Below are 14,911 nucleotides of genomic sequence, written 5' to 3'. Positions count from 1 at the left end.
GCTGCCCCTCCCACCCTGTGGATGTCTGGCTGAGACAGGTGAGTGGATGGGCACAGAAGCCTGCCTGGGTGGCCCATGGAGGACTTGAGCCAAGGCTGGCTGCCCTTGCTCCATGCAACCGGCCTCTTCCAACGCTGGACCTACTTCCCAAGAAGAAACAATGAGATATAAATGTTGGTCTGGCACTTCACAACACTCAAGTATTTTCAAGAGATACAGGAGACACGTGGAAGGGAGTAGCACAGTTGTGGAAAACAGCTCTCACGCAGCTCAAACAATAGCCCTGTGCACGGGCATCCCAGTTCCTCCCACCAGTGTCATAAACAACCTCCCAAACACCCCCCAAAAGCTCCCCAACTTGCTGTACACATCCAGCTCTCCGTCCAGCTGATGTCAACATCTGCCCAAAAAAACTTGGTGGGGCCAGTGTCCCTTCCTCGGGATCCTAAAGGTCCTGTCTCCTCACTGCTCTGTGACGTCATGGCAGCCTCACACGCGGTCACTCCCAGACTCCCCCCGTGCTGGGCTAGTTGTCCACAGACTGACATTTTACTGGTATTCCTTCAGGAGCGCCTTCCAATAGACTCCAAGGTCACGTGTTGTCTCTGCATTTACACACACGTGACAGGGTCTGCCAGGATGGTTGTGACTGCTGTATGTGCAATTCTGAAACTCTCCACTGGTGAGAACAGTCTCTCTCCGTTTACTCAGAATTCCTTCCTGCCTCTCTCTGAAGTCTTACAGTTTCCCCGACTGAAATCTGAAGACTTACAGCCCCCCAAAGGGTGACCCTGTATGAGGCTCCGTCTGCTTTCCAGAGTGCGTGTGTGCGTGGTTGCTCCAGTCGTGTCCAACACTTTGCGACCCCATGGACTGTAGCCCGTCAGGCTCCCCTGTCCATGGGATTCTCCAGGCAAGAATACTCGAGTGGGTTGCCATGCCCTCCTCCAAGGGATCTTCCCAAGCCAAGGATCGAACCCATGTCTCTTGCATTGGCAGGCGGGTTCTTCACCACTTGTATCATTTGTGTAAAAATAAAATATCTTTATAAAAGTCAGTCTTTTCTCTCTGTTGCTGACCTAAAAAAATCCAACTGACCCTATGCTGATTCAGTATCTGGTGACCCTGCTATGTGCTGTAATTCATTTTTGATGATTTTCAGATGCTCCATGTACAATCATGCAGTCTGCAGAGACTTTTATTACGTTTTCTTACTGTGTGATTCTTCCTGCCTTCCTACGCTGGCTAGGGCCAGCAGCACAACTGTGCAGAATCTGCCCGCTACCCTCTGGGGCCCAGCTTCCTGACCCGCAGCTCCAGAGCCACCAGCCAGCACAGGCTATCCAGTGCCCTTGCCAGCATGTGTGGCCATGACGTGAAGGAGAGAGTCCTGGGCAACACCACCAGAAAGTGGGGACCCCCATCCTTGCTCATCTCCCCTTCACAAGCCCAAACTCACGTTTCTTCCACCCAGACCCCCACTCTGGACATAAGAGCACCCTAACAGCTGGGACTACGAGACCAGAGACCAGGAACCAGCGCCCTCACAGAGCCAGAACATGATTGCTACCTGAGAGGAAGAACTCCCACCACACTTCAGCGTCTTTTAAGACGTTGGCATCATTCAGATTCAGACAATGCTGATGCCAGGCATCCTTGTCTGACTCTTCGTCATAGAAGGGAAGGTTCTGCCATTTTACTACTAAGCGTGAGGTCAGCTGTTTTTCTGGACACCCTATAGCAAGTTAAAGAAGTTCCCTTCTGCTTTTAGTTTGCTATGAGTGTTTTTAAAAATCACAAATGGATGTTGACCGTTATTAAATGTCATCTCTGCATCTTTTGATGTGTGATTTTTCTCCTTTAATCTGTTAAACTGAGGAATTTCACTAATTGATATTTCTAATGTCAGACACTAAGCATTCTTGGAATAAACCCAGTTGGCCATGATGGGTTTTATCCTTTCTCTGGATTGCTATGTAACTTGATCATGTTTTGTCTAGGATATTTGCATCCGTGCTTGTAATTTTCTTCTCCCGTGCTCTTCCTGCTGAGTTTTGGTGCGTTAGCAAGAGTTGTCCTTTTTTTAATTTCCTAGAAGAGTTCTGTTAGATTAGAATCATGCCCTTTTGACTGGCTGGTGAAGCTTGCCATGAAGCCATGCACGTTGATGTTTTCTTGGTGGAAAGATTTTCTTTCTGATCCAATTTCTTTTTTCCCCTTTTTAAAAATAGCTTTATTGAGATATAATTCACCTACCATAAAACTTGCCCATTTAAAGTATACAATTCAACATTTGTAGGACATGTGCAAATATGTGCAAACACCACGATGTCAATTTTAGGATGTTTTCATTGTTTTAAAAAGAAACTCTATAGGATTTTCCTGGTGGTCTAGTGGCTGGGAATCCTCCTACAATGCCGAGGACACAGGTTCAATCCCAGGTCCGGGAAGATTCCACATGCCATAGAGCACCTCAGCTGATGTACCCCAAATACTGAAGCCCGAGTGCCCTAGAGCCTGTGCCTGCCACAAGAGAGGCTGCCGCAATGAGATCCACGTGCACGGCAATGCGAGAGTAGCCCCTGCTGACCACAACCACAGACAGCCCATGCAAAGCAAGGAAGACTCAGTACAGCCCAAAATAATATGCGCATGATAAAAGTATTTTTTAAAAGAAGAAACTCCATAATGTACTCTTCAGCTATCAACTCCCTATCCCCCTCTCCCATCTCCTGGCAACCACTAATCTACCTTCATGTCTCTGTGGTCTGCCCGATCTGGACATTTCCTAAAAATGCAATCAAACAATGTGTGGCCTTTTGTGACTGGCTTCCTTCACTTATCACAATGTTTCAAGGTCCATCCGTCCTGTAGCACATTAACAGTATCCCATTGTATGGATATACGACATTCTATTTTCCTGCTCCTCAAATGATGGACTTGTGAGCTGTTCGCTCTTTAGCTATTGTTCATAATGCCATTATGACCATTCAAGTACACATCTTCTCAAGAGTATGTGTTTTCATTTCTCAGGGGTATGCACCCAGGAACTGCAGGGTCATAGAGCAATTCCAGGTTCAATCATTTGAGGAACGGTCAGGTTGTTTTCCAATCCCAATGACCCAATTTTTTTGCTTACTATAACATTAGTCAACATTTCAAAGTCTTGAATCTGTTTCTGTTACTTTTTTTGTTTTCTCCATTTCCTCTGCATTTGCGTCTTTATCAGCATGGAACTGCTCATTACATTCCCTTGTTTTTGCTTGCAGAATCCGTGATGATGTTCCCGTCGCCAGACCCTAGCACTCTGAGCCTCCTCTTCACTGGGTTAGTCCCCTCAGATGCTTCTAAGACCTTCGTCCTAAAAAGGGATCTGTTCATCTGTCGTGTACATTTGTCAATTTCTGCACTACTTTTTCTCTCAATTTACCTTTTTTCCCTCACTTTGGTGATGGGCACTTGCTGAGTCCTTTCAAGTGTCTTTCCACTTCTAAAATATGCATTTAAGTTACCACTATGGCAGCTTCAGGTCACCAGACAGCCCTTCCAGTGACCAGTACTGAGCCTGAGTCACAGCACATTCTTCCCTCTCTCATTTCCCTCTTTCCCTTATGGCCCATTAAGCTGCTGCGTTCTCCCCCATCCTCTCATGTTCCCTACCCTGACATCATGTATCTCTTACCCAGAGCCCATAATGAGACTAAGGACCTTACCACAACACCAGTCACCTAAGCCTTATGCCTGGAGCGTTTCACCCATTGGGGTCCTGGGGTCTGTTTATCCTTTCTGCTGGCCATGCCTCTTCCATTCCTTTTCACCTCCTCTCTCGCCTTCTTTTGGGTTATTTTTATTACCCTGCTTTTCCTTCTGTTAACCTGAAGTCATATTTCCATTATCTTCATGGTTACCCTCAAAATTACCACTTGAGTCTGTAAGTTACCCAAGTTCCATGCTGGTCAGGACTGCCCCCTTCTCAGTAACATGAGCCCTGAGTCAGTCTTGTTGACTCCCTGGAATTATATGCTGTTGGGTATATGTTAGTTCTACATGGAGGACCCAACAGGAAGCTGTTCAGTGCTCCCTTATCCCTTCCTTCTTTTTGACTTTCTCTGTGCTCTTCCTTCCTATGTCTGGAACACGCAGGGTCACTTCCCATGCCTAAACTTCACTATCAATGTTTCCTTCAGAGCAACTCTCAATTTGCCTGAAAATGTCTTTATTTCACCGTCATTTTACAGCAATCTTCACCGAGCGTGGAGCTCTTGGCTGGCAGTCGTTTTCTTTTCACGCACCAAGTGGATGGTCCCACCGTCTTCTGGTTTTGCTCTCAGTTCTGAAGTCAGCTGTCAGCCTGATAATCCTTGGAAGGCGATCTATCTTTTGTTTTTGGAGACTGCTTTCGTGTTTTGCAGTTGCAATCTGTTATGCGATGGCATGATTTTTTTTTTTTTTTCTGCTTAGAAAGACACTGGGCCTCTTGAATCTTCTTAATTGTTCCGATCAGTTTCAGAAAATTTTCAGCCATTCTCTCCAGACCTCACCCTGTCCATCTCCCCTTCTCCTCTACTTCTGGGCCTCTGCTGGAGCGAGCAGGACCTCCTCACCGTGTCCCCAGGTTTCTCATCCTCTGTGGCTGCATACCTGCCTTCCCATGCCACACTCTGTGTAATTTCCTCTTGACCTATCTTACAATTTTCTAATTCTCTTCAACTGTTTCTAACCTGCTTTCAAATCAGTCTATTACTTAAGTTTTTCCCCAGTTCTCTTTGGTTTTCCCAAACTTGCTGGGTCAGTTTTTGTGGCTTCTCATTCCTTACAGATATCCCTAGCTTATCTTGCTCCTGAAAGCACAGTGAGAATTGTTTTATTCAGTGTGGGATGCTCTGTTTACTGGTCTGCTGCCATCAATTCCGCAAGTCCCTGGCTGCATTTCCTCACACACCAAGTTATCTCTGTCCATACGCTGGTCACCATATTTGGGAACTGTCTGTAGGAATAACCTGAAGCAGAGGGTAAAGGTGCCCGAAATTCGCACTGGCCTGCAACTTCAGAACGTGCCTTATTTGGAATAAGGGTCTTTGAGGAAGTAATCAAAGTAAGAATCTTGAGACCAGATCATCCTGGACCAGGTCCCACATTGCTGAGGGCCCACCCTCCAAACCCAACCAGCTCTGCAGAGACCCCCACTCCAGCCCTGGGGAAGCAGGAAAGAACCTAGAACAGACAGAGCCAAGCTGGGGATGACCAACACCCTCTGGACCAGGCCTGAGGCTGGCATGCCAGACTATGCCCTGGAAACTACCAGGCCAGTCCCTCTGAGCACCCTACCGGTCACACATCCCCACATCTGCCCTCCAGGGCAGCCAGGTGGCAGGATGGACACCGTTGGAAGAGGGGGTGTGCAGGTTCGGCCCCTGCGGGCACTGGGGCCACCCTGGTCCTACACCACTCAGCCCCTAAAACACCTCACTCCTGCCCATTCATGGCTGGGGGGTGGGGGGCACAGACTTTGATTGCCCTTCCTCCTGCCAACAGGCCCAGCCACCCCAAGGGCCACCCTGCCCGCAAACCTAGCTCCTGGGGCATAGGGAGCTTAGACCCTGGGCTGGGCGGACGGAAGGAGAGCAGGCCAGAGTTCCAGAAGCCACAGCGCCCTGCCAAGGAAACCTCAGCCCCACCAGACAGCGTTTAATTTCTGTGTGAATCAAATTCAAAACAAATTCCAGTGCTGAGAACCGGTTCTGAGATTAACCCTCCATCTACCCGTGGCCTGCCGCCTCCCACCCAAGCATGTGGGGGTGGACACAGACCCCACCAGAGCCCGGGATCCCCGAGAGTGCCACCCTCACTTGATGCCCTGCTAAGGGACAGGGGTGAGCAGCACGGGACGGAAGCCCCCTGTGTACAGGCCACGCTGTGACAGGGACTTCGTGTCCATGACGGCTGTCACCTCTGTCAGCTGAGAGAAGCTCCAGGCCCCGATTTCCCTGTCTCAGGGGGCCCTAGCATTCCAGGGCACAAAGAGCTCTTGGTCGGTCCCCAGCGTCATCACCGAACGGCTACTCCAGGGAACTGCCTGGCCCCGCTGGGTGTCGGCTGGCAGACCCAGGGCTCGGCACACCCCGCTACCTGGGACCCGGAGCACCGCCCACCAGGCCTGGCATCCACCAGCCTCACAGAAATGCCCCCACCCACACTTGGCTCCTGAAGTGAGCAGAACTAGTGGGACCCCCCCACCACTACCAGACTGTAAGGGTCACCAGATACCTGTGCCCTTTCCAGACTAGGATGATGGAGCCCACCCTGGAGAGCGGCCCCCAGGAGAGAGACTAAGGCTGCCTGCACCCCCGGTCACTGCCTGCCGCAAGAAGATGGGCTACAGTGGCTTCATGCAGGGACTGGAGGGGCCAGCCCACCTCTGTGCCCTGCTCACCACATCCCCAGGCCTCAGAGACGGCTGTGGACTCACGGTGGGGTTGCCACAAAGCACAGGGGAGACTCAGGGCAGGTGCTTGGAGAATCACAGGGCGCCCCCACCCCACCATTCCCAGCATCGACGCGATGACCGGGTTCCTTCCCGGAGTTGGCCTCCCAGGGGCCCAGCACCACGCCAGACACAAAGGAAGGATGCTGGGACAGCCGTCATCAACACCCCGCCCTGGGGTGGCCTGGGGCAGCCGCTGCTGCTCGCTCTGTCCCAGCGGAAGCCAGGCTGCTGTGCTCTGGTCTGGGAGCCCCTGGCGGCCTCTGCTCCTGGGCCAGACCACTTCCCTGGCCACGTCTACCTCAGGTATCGCTAAGAAAAACAAACGCAGCTTGAGGCTTGCCTTTTTCCATTCCCTCGTCCGGCTGCTGGTCTCGAGGTACAGGGCCTGCCAGCTGGGCGGCCGGGTTTCCTCCTGTGGCTAGGGGCGCCAGGCCAGCCAGGAACCTCACTGGGAGGAGCAGGGGAGCATGGCGGACTGTGCCTGCAGGTCACGGAGCCAGATGGCCAGCAAACCACCCAGGTCGACAGTGTCCAGAGTGGGGCTGTCCTCCTCTGGAGACCCTGGCCCAACCCACGAATGTCCCTTAATCATTAGCCCCGGCAGGAAAACAGGCTGGTCATCACCCAGACCGTGCTACCAAGCCCCACTCCACATACCTGCTCAGACCTGCTATGCAACCTGGACAACCACAGGCCCCCACCTCCCCAACCCTTGCTCAACAGGACTTTCAGCTTCCCTTCTGCCCCCTGGGAGCTGCAACAGAGCCCTCTGCCCTCAGCACAGCACTCACAAAGCCTCTGTCCAACATTCAAGACTCAGTGCCTCAAGTCTGCGACACCCAGCCCACCACCCGTGTACTGAAGGCATAGTGTGGTCCAGCCAGCAGTATGGGTTCAGCGTGGTGGAGGTCGGGTGAGCGGAGAGCTAGGCCACCTGGTGAACAAGCACCTCAGACCCCACCCCAGACTCCTGGGTGCAGAGACAGGAAGCGGAAGGGACACTGGCTCCCCCATAGGACTTAGAAGAGCCAGCCCAGTGCAGTTTGGAGAAGACACCAAAAGGGACCTACACCACAGGTAAAGGGTGATACTGCTGGGCTGTCCTGCGGCTTCCTGAAAGAGGCAACAGCCGAGGCAACCCCAGAGGATGGGCAGGCCCGTGAGGACAGCCCTGCTCCGCACCCAGGAGGCAGGGACCTGGCCTCACTCACTTCCCCGCCAACTGTGCCTCCTCTGAAACCTCCTGCAGCCTGCTCAGCCAGGGTGGGCATTGCAGGGGTACCCCTACCACTGGGACAATCCACAATGGGAGCCTGGTGCCCCCCAGGCTGGGATTAAGGGGACTGAGTGCCAGCCCTGCTGACAAGAAAGGAAAGCCAAGCCAGGCCCTGTCTCAGCTCATCGCTCTGCCCCAAATTCAGGGTCCACAGCCCCCCAGGAGGAATCGTGTGCACGCGTGCTTTTCCAGGAAAAAAAATACCCTCACATTTCTATTGTCCTTGATACCACAAGGGGTGGGCAGAGGGCACCAGCCTCAGTCTGGGGCCACCCTGGGAGCTGAGCAGGATCATGCTAGTCCTGTGGCCCGGGACTCAGGTCCTGGACCACAGTGGCGAGGACTGGGTGAGATTAGGCCAGCTGTCCTCCCGTCCAGACGGCCGCCGGCTGTGGTGGGACACCTGCTCACACAGCTGAGGGGAGCCAGATGGCGGCGGCTTCCTCCTCACCTCAGGCCCCACCGGGAGGCTTCGGACCCCTCCGCCTGTGCACATGGGCTCCCAGCCCCGAGGCCCAGGCCTGCCCTGATGCTCCCACCTGCTTCTGTGTTAGGGGGCCAGGGCAGAGCCCCCACGAGCCTACAGAAGGGGACAGTGAGGGAGGAATGGGCCAGTGGTTTGGGAGCCCACAGACCCCCAGAGCAGACTGGACAGGAGAAGGAGGACTCTGGAGACGAGAGAGGCAACAGGCGGTCAGCCCACCAAGGGATTCCCTCGGCCGCCCCCACCTGCTCTTTCCACCTGCCTCCCCACGTCCGCCCCGCATCCAAAGTCTGGGGAACCAGAACGCCTCGGTCCCTCTGCTGGCCACGGAGGTCCGAGACCACAAGTCCAGAAAGAATCTCCCTTCCTCTGCAGGCAGGAAGCCCGGCCCGTCCACCACATCCCTCCTTCCGCTCCTGTCCCTGGAAGCCCTCCCCACGTCGCCAGGCCTTTCCAGCAGCCTGCTGCCTCCACCCCCAGCCCTCATCACCCGCTATCCTGGCTATTTGTAATGCCTTCTTTGGGGAAGTGTCTATTCTGCTTCTTTGCCTAATTTTTGGCTCAGTTGTTTGTTTACCTGTTGAGTTGTAAGAGCTCCTTTATGAAAGGGTAAGAGACAGCATGCTGCCTCACAGGTCAAGAAAACAGGTTCTCCTCGGTCCCAGAACAGATCTAGAACGCTTAAAGTAACCCACAGGGTGACTTTCAAGGGGCGCAGGCAATCTCTCTGCCAGCCCCTCAGCTGCCCTGGACCCTGTGGACAGGGTGCCATCACCTGAGCCTCAGCTCACAGTGGAGCCAACTCTCTCCTGACCCTCGGAAGCACACTGCTCCCTGTGGTCTCTCCCCAGAGACCACTTGCCTTGAGGCCTTCTTTAGGCGTGTCTGTCCTGAGGTGGGTCTCTGTGGGTAGCACGTGCCCTGCCACCCAAGCCCACGTGACTCTCCAGATTCCTACTTACCTTATGGCACCACCACTCCTGGCCAGGGAATCACCTGGGACACCTCTCACTCTGCCAGCCCCTCCATAACCCCCATGGACTCTGGGTCTCCCAAGCCCCCCACATAGACCCCCCAGCCCCTAGGAGGGCTGTTTCATTCTCTCAGAGGGCCTCCACCTTACCCACTGCCCAATCACTGGTTCACTACACAGCCTCATCATTCTACCGTCAGGCCGGCTCCTCCTGCCCTGGAAACCTTCTCTCCTTTCTACTCCAGGGACCAGCTGGAAGCCTCTCCTTGAAGCAGCCAGCAGGCATGTGGCTGAACCCCCAGGTGAACCCAATGCTCAGTATTCAGAGAAGCAGAGGAGGTTGACCCTCCCTGACCCACATTCAGAGACCACTCCCACCCCACGACAGCAGCCCCTAAGCACAGTGCCAGGGCCCCCAGCTAGCCCCAGTCTGTGGCAAAGCCCTAATCCCACACCGGACCCCAGCAAAGGAACCTTCACCCCGGCCCACACAGTCCACTGGGGCCAAGCAGGAAGACCTGCTGTGACGGCCCATGGATGCAAATCCTTTATGAAAGGGTGAGAGGCAGCATGCTGGTTCACAGGTCAAGAAAACGGGTTCTCCTCAATCCAAGAAGAGATCTAGAGCATTTAAAGAGCTCTTATATCTCAACAGAAAGACAAACAACTATGCTAAAAATTAGGCAAAGAAACTGAATAGACGTTTCCCCAAAGCAGACACTGCAAATAGCCGCTATGCACGTGAAAAGATGCTCAATATCACAAGCTCAATATCACAAGGGAAAAGATGCTCAATATCACAAGGGAAGTGTTAGTCCCTCAGTCGTGCCTGACTCTTTGCAACCCCGTGGACTATAGCCCGCCAGGCTCCTCTGTCCATGGAATTCTCCAGGCAAGAATACTGGAGTAAGTAGCCATTCCCTTACTCCAGGGGATCCTCCCAACCCAGGAATTGAACCTGGGTCTCCGGCATTGCAGGCAGATTCTTTACCCTCTGAAACACTGTGGAAGCCAGTCATCAGGAAAATGTGAATGAAAACTACAATGAGATACTACCTCAAGTCTATCAGGATGGCCAGAATTTAAAAAAAAAAAATGTTTTTTTAAAATCAGAGAATTAAGCATTGGCGAGGATGTGGAGAAATTGGAACCCTCATGCATTACTGGTGGGAATGTAAAATGATGCTGTGGAAAAAAGATTTGGTGGTTCCTCAAAAAGTTAAACACAGCATTACTATATGATCCAACAATTCTACTTTTAGGTATATACCCAAAAAAAACTAAAAACAAACATCCACAAAAAAAATCTGTAAACCAATTTTCACGGGAGCATTATCCACAATACCCCAAAAGTTGCAACTACCCAAGTACCTATCAACAGATGAATAGATGGAAGAGAGCTGTCATATGCCCATCCAGTCGAATATTATTTAGTCACATAAAGGAATGATACACTGAATCATCCCACAAATGTGAATAAACCTTAAAAACTGTATGCTCAGTGAAAAAAGCCAGATGCGAAAAGCCACATACGGTATGATTCCGTTTATGTGAAATGTCCAGAACAGGCAAATCCACAGAAACAGAAAGTGGATTAGTGGTTGCCAGGGGCTGGGGGAGGGGGAGGGGGATATAAGGTTTCTGGGGTGATGAAAATGTTCTGGAATTAGATAGCAGTGTTGGTTGCACAGCCTTGTGGATGTATTAAAAACCACTGAACTGTACGCATCAACTAATAAATAGAGAGGATGTGAGTTACATCTCAATAACAAAAAGCACTTGCCCCCCATTCGCAACAGTCCAGAGCCCCTCAGCTGCCAATTAAATTGACCGCCAGCACCTCTCATAGACTAGGGAAGCCCTCAATGCCATGCCTGTGCTGCCTCATCCATGCAGGCCTCCAGGCTGCCTGGAGCAGAAAGTTGGGACAAACCCACAGACCTCACAGCAGTGCCCTGCTCCCCCTCGGTACCCTGCAAATGCTTCCAGTATAACGTGGAATGCTGAGGCCAACACCTGGAGGAGCCTCAGTGCTCACTGTGCCCCTTCTTGCTTCCTTTGAAGATTAATCACCTTGGAAGCCTCAGGCCTCCACTCGCCTGGGCAGCTCCTGGATGCCTGTCTCGCAGCTTCCCTAGGGGCCTCTGCTGGGGGCTGGCTCAGCACATGGGATCTCTAAGAAAAAGGCAGTAAAGTGCCAGGGACCCCAGGCAATGCTTTGCCTGGCACAGATCCCCAAATCCCAGCCCCAACCCCTAACTCCAGGCTCAGAGAAGCACAAGGGTGGCTTGCCCCAGGGTCTGGGGCATCCCTTCCTGGGCAGCTTTACCTGCCCACCCTTTACCTCCATATTCTCACCTGAGGATAACACCAAGAGAGAAGCTGAGCACCAGAGAGCCCACCCAGGTCTATGGAGTGGGACAGAGTGGCAGGGGGAGCGGGGGGAGGTCGGTGGCAGGGAGGGGTATCCAAGTTTATATCTCAAACTTGCCACAAGCCCCTGGGACAGCCTCTTCCTGCTTAGAGCCAGGCTCCACTTCCTTCCAAGAGGGTATCAGGCCAAGCTGTCTAGGCCCCCAGAGCACAGACATCTCGGTAGCCCCAGGAGAATCAGATGGAAACACCACCTGCTAATCACGCCAAAAAGCAGGGTCAGGCCTGGCAGGAAGAGAGAGGAGCCCCTTTTCCGTGGCAGGCAGATGACCTGCAGGGCCCTGCCTGGTGGCCAGAGGCTGAGGAGGACAGCAGAGGCAGGGCGGCTTGGGTTGCAGGCCGAGGTGGGTGGGGGGGCAGGGCAGGGAGGGCTCCCACCGCCCACGTGATCCTCCCCCAGGCCAGCCTCTCCGGGTTTCTGGGCTGTAACTGGAGCTGCCCTGCCTGTGCGCCTCTGTGCCAGGCAGAGCTTTCAGAGTGGGGGAAGGGAGAAGAGGGCTGGATCCCAGCTCCTTCCCTGGTTCCCTCCGTACTCGGGGTGGGGAGGGGAGCCCCAGCACAAGGCACAGGGAGGCCCCCTGGCTCTGGCCCAGCCCTGCCTGGCCCTGCCTGGCTTGGGCCATCTCCTCCTCCCCCTACCCTCTGGCTCCTGTCCCTTCACTAGGCCAGGAGAAAAAGCCCCAGACCCAGGTTCAGCTGCTCACTGCCGGCCAGAGGCTGGGTCTTTACGCCCTGTGCTATCCTGAGTGGACTCCAGCACCAGGTCCCTTCCCTCCTTTGCCTGCTCAGCTGGCTCAGAGCCTGCCACCCTCCAGGACTTGCATCCACCAAGCTGAGTCTTGTCTCTCTTGCTTGGTGTGGAGGAGACAGAGGGAGTACCCTCCAGCAGAGCAAGCACAACTTCTTCCTCTGGGGCAGTCTTCCATGGAGCAGGACTTGAGAAGCCCACTTGAGGTGACCTTTGGGATTAAAGAGTGGGGCCAAAAGGGCTAGCTGGAGAAGCTGCAGGGGCGCCAAGCCCTCTCAACTTGCCACACAGCCCCTGGGGGTTATTCTCTTCAAGGCAGCCAAGGAGACTTCCCTGGAGATACAAAGCGCAGAGAAAACAGGGAGAAAGAGAGGGATGCTGCAGGGGTGGGGGTAAAGGATGGGAGCCAGGACCCTGGAAACCACCCTGTGGATCCGATCTTCCCTGAGAGTAAAAGCTGGCAGCAGGGACTCCGCGCAGAGCACAGAGTGGCGCAGACGAGCCCAGGGTGTGTCTGAAGCCTGGTGAGCAGACCCACGGCTGCGCCTGGACAGCGCAAAGGCACAGCTGGCTGACAGGCCATCGTGACTCACCGTGGACCTGCAGCCAGACAGCCAGCCTCTGACCCTCCCTCTGCCCGAGAGGGTGAGGCAAAGGCTGCACAGATGGCATGCAGGGGCGTGCCAGCCTCTGCACAGCCTGAGCCCCAGGCAGGCCAAACTCACAGCCACAGCCCTGGCTTCGGGGTGGGGTCTCCAGGGTAAGAAGACAAGGAGCTGACCCTGGGAGACAACCCAGGAGAAGGGAACAGGAGAAGTGGGCGGGGGGAGAAAAACACAAAGGGAAAGTTTCCCATGAAAATATTTTATTTTCTTTGAGAACAGGATACACCTGCAGGGCTTCTCGCCCAGTCTGCCTCTCCCCGCCCTGGCAGTGCCACATTTCTGGGCCAACGGGGCCCTCTGCCGGCCAGGCCGCTGCGCGCCGCGCCTGGTCCACGGGAGAGGGAACAGGTGACAACGGGCGCAGGGCGGCAGCCCGGGACGGGCATAAGGCACCCCGGATGGGATCTGGGCGGGACTCGAGGGTGGCCTCAGCTCCAGGAGTGGCACGGGGGAGGGAGGTGGAGCGGCTGGGGAGGGCCGGAGGGCTGTCTACACGACGCCACACAAACCTCGGGGGCCCATCTGCAGAGTACAGCGAGGGTCCCCAGAGCTCGCCTGGCAGGACATCCCAGATCTGGGAGCGAGGAACCAGGAAGGGCAGGAAAGAACGATGGGGAGAGACGAGCCAAAACCACAAAAACTGCTGCTGCGGAGAAGCGCGCGGGGCAGCGACCCGGGAGGCGGCTGGAGGCAGCATTCACAGCCCGCCCGGGCCCGGCGCACCAGAGAGGTCCCACAGACGCGCTCCCGCGGGTCGCGGCCCGAGCGAACGTCAGAAGCACAGCTCAAGAAAAATAAAATTCCTCCAGCCTGGAGTTTTTTCCCCCTTTGGGGCTCAGTGCAAGGAACATCTGGATTTTGTACGTATTTTTTTGTTGTTGTTAAATTAACTTCTCGGGGAGAGAAAGGAGGGGGAAACTGCAAGGCGGGTGGGTGTGCAGGGGCCAGGGAGGCTCCAGACGTTTGGCTAGAAATCCCAGCCAAAGGCAGCCGATAACCAGAGCTTGGTCCCGCAGCTGCAGGGAGCCTCGCGCACGGCCGCGGGCGCGGCCACAGGGACTACGGCTCCAGGGTCACGAAGGACCGGGGCCTCACGCCAGCCAGTCGGGCACGCCGGCCCCTCTCCGTGAGCCGTGCCACAGGGACACCGACTCCCGAACCCAGCGACCAGGGCGCCGCAAACAAACAGCTCCAGGCAACCCGGCGCCCCTCGCTAGCCCGGGCACCGCGCCCCGCGCACCTGGATCGCCCCCGCCCTCGCGCCCGCGCCGGCCTCGGGCCCGGCCCGCCCGCCCCGCCCGCCGGGCCGCCGAGGCACCTACCCGAAGTAGGCGGCCGAGGGGCGCAGCGCGGCGAGCAGCAGCGTCAGCGCGAAGGCCGCGGCCAGCCAGCGCGCCAGCAGGGGCCCATCCAGCATCTTGCCGCGCCGCGGCGGCTGACCATCGCGCTCCCGGCCCCGCGCTGGGCGCCCCGCGGCCGCCGCCCTCTTATAGCGCCCGGAGCGCCAGGCCGGGGGCGGGGCGCCGGCCAGCTGGCCCGGCCCCGCCCGCGCCCGGGGAGGGGTCACGCCGGCGCCGGGGGCGGGCCGAAATCCTAGCCAGCGCACCGCCCAGCCCTGGTGCCTCCGGGCCACTCGGGTCTCAGGGCGCGCCTCGCGCGTGGGAAGCGAGGCACGCGAGGGGCGGGTGGGAACCGGGGCGGCCGGAAGGGGCGGGGGCGGGAGCGCGGCGGGGGCCCGGGGAAGGGAACAAGCCCCCGAGCGGCTGTGGGCGTGGGTGGAGCCAAGTCGGAGTGTTGGTGGCCTGGGGCAAGACGGCGAGGCTGGCGCTGGGCGGCTAGCCGGGT

The 14,911-nt window shown here is 55.7% G+C and overlaps 1 protein-coding gene across 1 annotated transcript in view; it reads right to left on the bottom strand.

The window, feature by feature from the left end:
- WNT9A (Wnt family member 9A) overlaps nucleotides 1-14,576 on the bottom strand; it is a 29,870-nt gene extending 15,294 nt beyond the window's left edge. Inside the window, exon 1 of the mRNA XM_061421396.1 lies at nucleotides 14,389-14,576. Coding sequence (XP_061277380.1) covers nucleotides 14,389-14,483 — 95 coding nt within the window. The 5' untranslated portion in view covers nucleotides 14,484-14,576. The remainder of the gene's footprint in view (nucleotides 1-14,388) is intronic.
- Nucleotides 14,577-14,911: the final 335 nt, after the last annotated feature.

Source organism: Bos javanicus, chromosome 7 (genome assembly GCF_032452875.1).
Source record: "Bos javanicus breed banteng chromosome 7, ARS-OSU_banteng_1.0, whole genome shotgun sequence".
In the NCBI taxonomy this organism is placed as follows: Eukaryota; Metazoa; Chordata; class Mammalia; order Artiodactyla; family Bovidae; genus Bos; species Bos javanicus.
This window is presented reverse-complemented; position numbering and strand designations above follow the sequence as displayed.